At 47.0% G+C, this 9388-nt stretch overlaps 1 protein-coding gene across 1 annotated transcript; it reads right to left on the bottom strand.

Moving 5' to 3' along the window:
- Window positions 1-730: 730 nt before the first annotated feature.
- On the bottom strand, window positions 731-8564 carry PDRG1 (p53 and DNA damage regulated 1). Its single transcript, XM_075072420.1, has 6 exons — window positions 8527-8564; window positions 6715-6829; window positions 5645-5720; window positions 4558-4632; window positions 1670-1750; window positions 731-1281 (listed from the first exon to the last, which is right to left on the bottom strand). The coding sequence occupies exons 1-6, from the start codon at window positions 8562-8564 to the stop codon at window positions 1193-1195; spliced, it is 474 nt and encodes a 157-aa protein (XP_074928521.1). The 3' UTR covers window positions 731-1192.
- Between the last annotated feature and the right edge of the window lie 824 nt (window positions 8565-9388).

Here is a 9388-nt window from a genome sequence, read left to right as displayed (position 1 = left end):
GGCCCATGCACAAACATATGCAGTCATATTTACCATTTCATTAGCGCAATTAGGAAAAAAGGAATTACTAGACATGGGACTTATCTAGTCCACTATCCTGTTGCCAGCAGCAGCTGCTTCCAACTGCTTCACAGAAAGGTTCAAGAAAACCTGCTGTAGGCAGTTACGGGAGAATCTGCCCCCAGGGAAGTTTCCTCCTAATTCCCCATCGTACACACTCCTCCATCTCCACTCCAAATAATTGGAATTTGTTTGAAACACAAGGGTGTAATTTTTTTAACACTACTATAGCTCTGGCGAGTCTTGTTATCCACCAGTGTTTAATCCTTTTTTGAATCCTGCTGTTAGCCTCAATGGTATATTGTAGCAATGGGTTCCATGGGCTTATTGTGTGAAAAGTATTTCCTCCTTTTTATCAGTTTTGAATTAATCATTTATCAATTTCATTGACTAGCCCCTTGTTCCTGTACTGATACAGGCTGAGTAGAGACATCTAATCTCTCTTCTCTAGACCATTCATTGGTTTGCATACTTCTGCCCCCTTCCCTAATGCAAACAATCCCACTTCTTCCAAATCTCTTCTTACAAATTTAGACACAGGATCCTAGCTCAGAAGTACGTCCTTCAGATTAACAGGCACTCAAGTATCTATTGTACACTTAGGAAAATTCCTGGGGTTTTTTTTAAGTGTACAGTTTAACTGATTCACAGTTCTCCCACCACCACAAGCTTACACAACTCAAAGTTTATTTATTTATTTTTTGAAGACACTATAGATTCACAGTTCTTTTCCTCCTGCTCCCTTCCCTGCCAATAGAATGCACTAGCTGTGGAGCCAAGTTACAGAAGTTCATGCATAAAAGAGATGCAGTTAGGAATGTCCTGCTCCTCTGATTCTAAGAATCTCACTCCCACCCCAGGGATGGCAGGTTGTCAAATAACTAAAAGGGCCAGTGTTCTAGCACTTGTCTTTGCAAATTGCAGTGTCTAATCCATGACCAACACTGGAGTCGAATGATTCCTACCATGAAAAGATTTCAGAAGCCAAATGGTTCTTAGGAAATGTACCACTCAAGAGATACCAGGAGTAAATATGTCTTCATGAGAAATCGGGGGATTGTCCCCAGATTTTGCACTGTGAGTAAGTCTGAATGCACCTTATCAGCAACACTGAAGTCTCTATGATGAAGGTCTAGTTTCGTCCTTCCAGTATCTGATTGATTACTCTCATTTCCTCATGGGTCATGGAGTTCAAGTTAAATCCTTTCAGCTCAGGTTTACCTGAGGAAGAACAAGCAGGAAATAAAGATATTGTTAAAAAGCATGCTCACTGGTGCCTGGTGAAAGAGTTCCCTAAACAACTGCCAGTACAAGAAGTCTGGAGAAGCCACTGCTATATCTGGCTGCAGATTTGTTCCCATAGTCATCACTGACTGAACTACCAGCCATTGGAAACAACTGATAACACGTTAGTGGTGCCCAGTGGGGTCTGCAACAGAACAATCCCAGGCATATGCCCACAAAACTGGGCAAATATGGGGCTTTTGCTGTAAAGAGAATGGAGGGGAGTTATTCTCGGAATATAGTTAATGGATTTTTGGACCTCTTCCCTCCACCCCTCACCTGATTTGTGCTCCCAATGAAATGTTTCCTGACCCTTTTCAAATACCTTGAGCTTCAAAGAGACGGTTGACCTTCACTCTCAGCTCTTTCCGAAGTTGGTTTATTTCCTCGTCCAGGTGCTCCTGATCTGAGAAGATAGTGATGATGATGATGATAATGAAGCATCCTGGAGTACGACTTAAGGCAACATCAACTCTGAGTGAAGGGGAACTCTTCCCTGCTGCCTATTCCTTGGATTCTCACTCTCACTAAACTTGCTGCATTTGTTGTGTCATATAGAAAAAACTAGGTAAACAGTTCTCTTTCTGCAGAATATGCTCCTGCCAGATATTCCCTTCCAGCTCAGTATAATGAATTGAATGGTAAGAGGAACAAGGTTCTGGAGCCCAAACAAGCTCATTTGTAACTGCATTACAACCTCTCAGAAAAGATACCCCATGTCAGTACTGGGAGCCAAACCGGAGGTTTGTTAAAAATAACCATAAGCTCTCTGGGGCAGGTACTGTCTTTTGTTTGGGTGGGGAGGTGTGGGAATGTACAGTAACTAATGATCAGGCCTCTGGGCACAATCACAATACAAGCAGTTAATACTTCTAAACCCACCCGCTTTCATAGATTTTAAGGACAGAAGGGCCCATTATGATTTTCCAGGCTGACCTCCTGCATACTATACTCCAGGGGGGACACTGCCAAAAAATTCAAAATTCTGCATATTTTGTCAAAATAATGCAAAATAATCACACCAGTTTCAATGGTTTTAGTCATTTATTCAAACTACAATACAGAAAAAAGTCACAGTAACTATTCAGCATTTCCTAAACACTTGAAAATTAAGTTACAAACACTTTGTAACCAATACCGTGCATTCCAGTTATAATCCTGGATTTTCATTTAAATTACAGAACACCAAACAGGAAAAAAAAAGTAGAATGTCACTTTAAATTGCTCAGACTTTCACACATGAAAGTCATACAGTTTTGCTGCTAACCATTGTCCTGGACCTGGCCGGGTACTTTGGGAAGTGCTTGGTTCTGATTGTCTTGACATTTTATTGACTGCTTGGTAAATGTTTTATTTGCCCTCAAAGTCTTTTTTTTAATAGTAAGTAAAATAAATCCTGAGCTGTAATCAAACCCCATTGTGACACTTTGGCACAGGAAAAAAGGTGAGAAAGCACATAGATCTTCCTAGCTGAGGATTCCCTTACTGTCATTTAAAAGAAGACTCCTTTACATCACTCTGGCAATGTAGGGGCCTTAAAACTTGCACAGATTTTAATGCTCCTGGAGGAACTGAATGAACTCAGGCAGGCTGCTTCATTTGTGCCTCTAACCTGCCTCCTGCATAATAAAAAGCCTGACCCTTACACACCAGGGAGCTGCAGTCACAAGTGAGAAGGACAGTCTCTCTCTCTCTCACTGGCACGCAGGTACACCCAGCCCCACACTCCCCTCCCCGCAACGGTGATCACGCACACCTGCCCCAATCTCTGAGGCTGCTCCAGACACGCTGGAACAGATGTGCTGCCTGGGCTGCTGGGGAAGAGGCACATATCCCCTGGCAGATTTTTTTGCATTTTTCTGCCCAGGGGGAGGGGAGAACAGAAAAATGCCAGCCATATGAATTCTGCGCCCCACATGGGCACAGAGTCCCCCCAGGAGTACAGGCCAGAACATTTCACCCAGTTACTCCTGTACTGAGTCCAGTTTTAAGATCTGCTATCTTTCAATTTCACTGAATGCCCCTTTGTTCCTCATATTACAGAGGCAAGTTGAATGCAAGTTCCCAATCAACCTTTCTCGCCCTTCCTTTTTAGGTATACTTTATCAGTCCCCTCTCTACCAAGGTGGGGAACAAACTCATCTTACTTTCATAGCAGAGATTTTCTTGTCACTCATCTCGGAAGCCCTTCTAATTCTGCTGCATCCCCTTTGATATGGGGTGGCCCATACCGCACACAGCATCAAAGGGAAGGTGCCCCAATGATTTATAGAATGGTATTCAGAGATTTTCCATATTATTCTCTAGCCTGTTCCTTACGCATCCTAACACCATTTGCCTTCCTCACAGTTGCTGCACAGGACTTGTAGAACACCACGCAGTGATGCTCAGGTTTTCTTCCTGAGTAGTGACAGTTAATGTACATCCCAGTGAAATGTATGAGGGGTTCAAATGATTCCCTCTAATGTGTATTTGTCACTGAATTCCATCTGCCATTTTGCTGCCCAGTTACCTAGCTTGGCTGGGTCCCTCTGAAGTTCCTCAACAGCACTACTCCCTCATTGCTTTGGTCTAATTTGCTCCTGTGCAATTTATACCCACCTCTTAAAATATTAATTTACCTTTTTGCATTTAATCTCCTAATTCCGTAGTAAAGAGTATAAAGGTTGCACTGTTGAACACTCAGGACAACATGGACAGAGGCCACCTCACTTCACAGCCAAGTTAAGTGCTTTTTCTTCTGAACTGCAATCAGGGAAAGTTGTGCTGCCCTTTGGAAGGTATATGCAAGGTACATGGCTCACAAAGCCGGTTGACATGAGGTAAAGTGCTGAACTGGGTGTCAGGAAACTTCAGTTCTACTCCTTGCTCTGCCACTGACAAGCTACTTCCCTGCTCAGTGCCTCAGTTTCCCCATCTGTAAAACATAGGTACTGGTACTTAACCTTCTCTCTAAAGCGCTCTGAGGCCTAGGGATGAGAGGTGCTATCTAGGAGCTAAGTTTCCAGGCAGTGGTGAGAATATAAGCTCTGTATGTAAAAGCTCCAAGTCAGTAAAGACAGACTGGCTCAGCAACCAAATTAGCACAAGTACCATACTTCTGACACAAGACACCTGCGTATGTGTCCAAGCATGTGCAAAGGAAGCTTGTTCAATACTGGCTGACGCCTGAGAGTTTACAAGCAGGTTTTAGAAATCTGGCATCTGGCTTACCTTTCTGAATCATATCCTTAGCCTTTGATTTTGGAAGCTGAATAAACATGTTTCCAAAGCAAACCATTGCTTTATCTGAAAACAGAAAGACAGCCTATTTAGATATTTTCATAATGAAACATGCTCCTCCGCATCGTCCTGGGTACAAAATAAATGCAAAAATCTAACCAGCAGGCTAGCTTTTGTAGACCCCTCTGGGCGCCACAACAGTCTGCAGAATGGTTTAGGTGTGTGTCTAAGAGCGATTAAGCAAGATGCAGTTTCATGGAACCTATGCAAGAGCGAGTCAGTCACCATAAACATTCTACCCATTCAGTCCAGAGTAGAAAGATACACATTTGGTTTCCAAAAACCCTTCTTTTGCTTCAACACTCTGAAACGATACAATATTTACTACAGAGATCAGGTAAAGATAGCCATTTTAACATGCAGTTCTACTCTGAGACGTGACTAAAGATGGCATCGTTCCACGTTTATTGTCTGTAATGTCCTAATCCAATCTGCTCAGTTTATAAATTATAAATGTTCTTCTAACTACCAGCTCTTTAAAACTTAAGGTTGGGTTGTTTACGTCAAAGCTGGGTTCTTTCAACATTCCAGTGAAGATTCTGCCATCAGGTCTTAGTTAATAATTCTGCTGCTGAAGTGCACAGGAGAACAGTTTCCAGCTCATGTTCTCACAGCTGTGTTAGCCCACAGTGATACCAAGAGTAAATATTTATGTTAGTCCACAAAGTAGGCAAATGTGACTGGGTACCCAGTAGGTGCAGATCAGTTGAGAAATGAAGGTACAATTTTGCACATTTACTTTTCATAGTACAAAGGAGCTTTAATTTTCTACTAGATCAAGCACTGTAATTGATCTTTCGCCAAATCTACCTCCACTCTGAGGCACAAACTTGCACAATTACAGCCGCAGCTGCAACTGTGTGTTTAACCTGCATGTGCTGTTTTGGAAATGTGGCCCTCCATCACTTTGCAGGCAGGGTGTATCGATTAGAAAGATAACAGCAACTTTGTGTCGGGCATGTCAGAGAGCTGAAAGTTTCACAGATGTGAACAGCAGCGCTAACACTGGATTCCTCACCAGAAGGGTCTGGGTCCTTCTGCAAAGCCCTGAGAGCTTCTCGGTTCTGATTCCGCTTTAGATCCAAGTCCACAATCTGGAAAAGAAACACAAACATTCAGTTTTCTCCAACCTAAGATGGAATCATAACTGTTATGAGTTCGGTGAAGCCTTGTTTTAGGTTGAGTTAAAATCCCACTGAAAACCATAAGTCTGGACTCACCCTGCAATTAACGTAACTGTAAGTGTATGCCCCTGCCTGAGACAAAGAGTGAGAGTCCACTGGGACTTTCTGGCTGAGCCTGTTTTGGGGAGGAGTGTGGGATGAGCAGGTTAGACAAATACCTGTCAGGGATGGTCACTCTAGATCAGGGGTCAGCAACCTGTCAGAAGTGTGTGCTGAGTCTTCACCTATTCACTCTAATTTAAGGTTTCACTGCAGGTCATACATTTCAATGTTTTTCGAAGGTCTCTTTCTATAAGTCTGTAACATATAACTAACCTATTGTTGGATGTAAAGTAAATAAGATTTTTAAAATGTTTAAGAAGCTTCATTTAAAATTAAATTAAAATACAGAGCTCCCCAGACTGGTGGCCGGGACCCGGGCAGCGTGAGTGCCGCTGAAAATCAGCTCCCGTGCTGCTTCCGCACCCCTGCCCTAGGTTGCCAGTACCAGGTCTAGCTAACACTTAGTCCTACCATGAGTGCAGGGGCCTGGCCGAGATGACTTCTCGAGGTCTGCTCCAGCCCAGGGGGAACACAGGGGAATGGGGAACAGCCCAGGGCAGAGAATGAGGCAGAAGGAAGCCAAGCCGCGGCCGGGGCGCAGAGCAGGACCCTGGGAGAGCCGGGAGCAAGCGAGCTTTGGGGTCTGGTGGCTAACGAGGCCGGGGGCTGCAGGCCAGGAAGCTGCGGCTTGGATCCTCCCGCGCTGGGGGCGGGAAGGGCAGCGCTTCCTACCGCCCTTACGAATAACCCGCCACCCCATCAATCCTCCTGGGGCCGCTCGGCGGGGCTGGCTGCTGCGAGCCCCTGCCCTGCCCTTCCCGGCCGTTTTTTATTTTTTTCTGAGGCCCCGTCACCTCCCCGCCCTCCGCAACCTCCTTCCGTCCAGCTCCTCCACCTCGGCCAGGTAGCGCACCAACTGGTACGCGTCATGTGCCCGCCCTGTCCTCCCGCAAACCCGCTCGCCGTGACTGCGTCGCCTGCCGCGCTAGGCCTTTTAGGACCGTTTCCACTCTCGCCACTCGCCCGGGCTGCTTGGGCCGCCCGCCCTCTGCGCCAGGCCCCGTTTGGGCCGCAGAAGCCCTCATGCCGGCCCCCGCCCGCCCGTGGCGGGAACTGCCGCCCTCCCTAGCTCTCCCTGACGTGCTCTGCGCAGGAGCTCCGTGCCGCCGCCTCGCTTCCCGCGGCTCCCGCTCCTCCTCGGCTCCCGCTTCTGCGGGGCCGCTGCCGCTCGCCCCCTGCCTCCTCCCGGCTCCCCCCTCCTCCGCGGCGTGCCGCCGCCCCTGCTCCTCGCGCTCCCCCCGCCTGCGATGCGCGCTGCGGCGCCCACTGCTTCCCCGCGGCGCTCTCCGGCCGCCCCCTGTCTCCTCCCGCTCCCCGCGGGCCTCCCCTCTCGCGGGCGTGCTGCCCCCCTCTCCTCCGGCTCCCCCCGCTCCTCCGGGCGCTGCTGCCGGCCGCCCCTGCTCTCCCGGCTCCCCCCGCTCCCCGCGGCTGCTTGCCAGGCCGCCCCTGCTCCTCCGCGGGGCGCTGCTGCCGGCCGCCCCCCGCTCCTCCGCGGGCTCCCCGCTCTGCGGGGCCCTGCGGCCCAGGGCTCCCCTCCCGCTGGACTGGCCCTTCTCCCTGGGGTCTCCTGTGGAAGCTGCCCCGTGCTCTGCCCAAGGAGGTGTCACTGCCGGGCACGCCCCACTCCAGAGGGCTCAGTTCACCCCTCGCTGCAGTGCAGCTGCCTCTGGGTGGGATGCAGCAGTTATTTAAGGGCAGCCAGTGGCGCTGCATAACAGCTGGGGGCAGGAACTGGCAAAGAATTCTGCCATACATTGCAACTTCCAGGGGGGTAGAATACAGTCACCCAAATTATTATGGACCCTGGGCATTGGGGTTAATAACACAAAACTTTCAAGTGCCATGGAATTGCTAATAACCACCAAGTCCACTCTGGTTACTGATTTCCTGCTCCCTAAGTCCCACTCTGAGACCATAGTGGTGCACCTGCTTGGAACAGATCCCATACGTCTGTAGATTATTGATACTCCTAGATCAGGGGTTCTCAAACTGGGGGGTCAGAACCCCTTAGGGGGTCACGAGGTTATTACATGGGGGGGTCACGAGCTGTCAGCCTCCTCCCCAAACCCCGCTTTGCTTGCAGCATTTATAATGGTATTAAATACATTAAAAATGTTATAAGTGGGGGGTCACACTCAGAGGCTTGCTATGTGAAAGGGGTCACCAGTACAAAAGTTTGAGAACCACTGTCCTAGATGCTATGCAGTTGGATAATTCTTCCTTCTAATTCTGTACACAGCAGTATCACAGATAACTTCAGCTCTCAGCTGAGATATGTGAACTGACTTCTTTACGTTTTGTCCTTGCTTCAAGAACTGAATAATGTTTCTCTATGGAGAATGGAGACACACTGAATGGAATGGAGACATTCTGAGTACATTTGGAGGGGTCATTGGTGCATGTGTGTGTGTGAGAGAGAGAGGAAAAAAAATCTTAGGTTAAGCTGAAGTCATGTTTATATGGCACAAATCATTTGAACTTAAACAAATATGTTTTAGAGAATTTCCAGCCCAAAAGAGGATGCCTTAGGTAAATAGCCTCTGAGTTTGAAATAATTGTGAGAAAGGGCACAGGTATTGTTTGCAGGATAAGAGCAAAAATTGATGTCACTTACTTGGTGAGGGGTAGGGACTTGGCAGCATCCACCTCCATGCCTCTCCTGCTCCGTCATTGCCTGGACACCGCTGTGTTGCCAAAATACTGTATAAGGGACTTCGCTGCAGAAATGAGAGCTGAATATTTAGCAACTCAGGACCGGGAGCAGTTTCTGTGGAGGGTGTCAGCACCACTCTTGATGAAGCAGCAACTCTGCTCTGTGAAAGAGTAAATTACATTAATGTAATTAAACAGCAGCACTGAATTCATGAGAAGCATCTGTTTAATGCACAAAAGCAAAAAAAGTGAGAGATCAAGGCTTCTCCAAGACTGGTCCCTGCCAAGTCACCGTGCAATTGTCATTAAGATATTGAAGGCTCTTCCTGGCGTTAAGAACTACTTCAGTCCTCAGAATAATGCAACTTCATGTAACTGCGGAGTCCACTTCTGGATTGTGTAAGTGAAAAGATTTTGCCAAAGAAATATATAAGGAAACCTCACCGAATCTGGATGTAAACCACTATTAATGATTGATTTGCATTAAAGGTTTTTCTTTTTGCTGTGCTCGGAAATCGCTTACAATATTAAGATCCACTCTTGTCGTGACAAGTGTCTGCAAGGGTGGGAAATATGTCTGGGTGGGAGGGCGCAAAACGTGTCTGCAAGCTGCGTGGAAACTTTTTAAAGACACCATAAGAGAGGCTCAACTTAAATGTCTACCCCAAATTAAAAACCGGAGAACCAAAAAAGAGCCACCGTGGCTAAACAACAAAGTGAAAGGAGTGAGAGACAAAAAGGCATCCTTTAAAAAGTGGAAGTTAACTCCTAGTGAGGAAAATAGAAAGGAGCATAAACTCTGGCAAGTGAAGTGTAAAAATACA

This window comes from Chelonoidis abingdonii, chromosome 14 (genome assembly GCF_003597395.2).
Source record: "Chelonoidis abingdonii isolate Lonesome George chromosome 14, CheloAbing_2.0, whole genome shotgun sequence".
Lineage (NCBI taxonomy): Eukaryota > Metazoa > Chordata > Testudines > Testudinidae > Chelonoidis > Chelonoidis abingdonii.
This window is presented reverse-complemented; position numbering and strand designations above follow the sequence as displayed.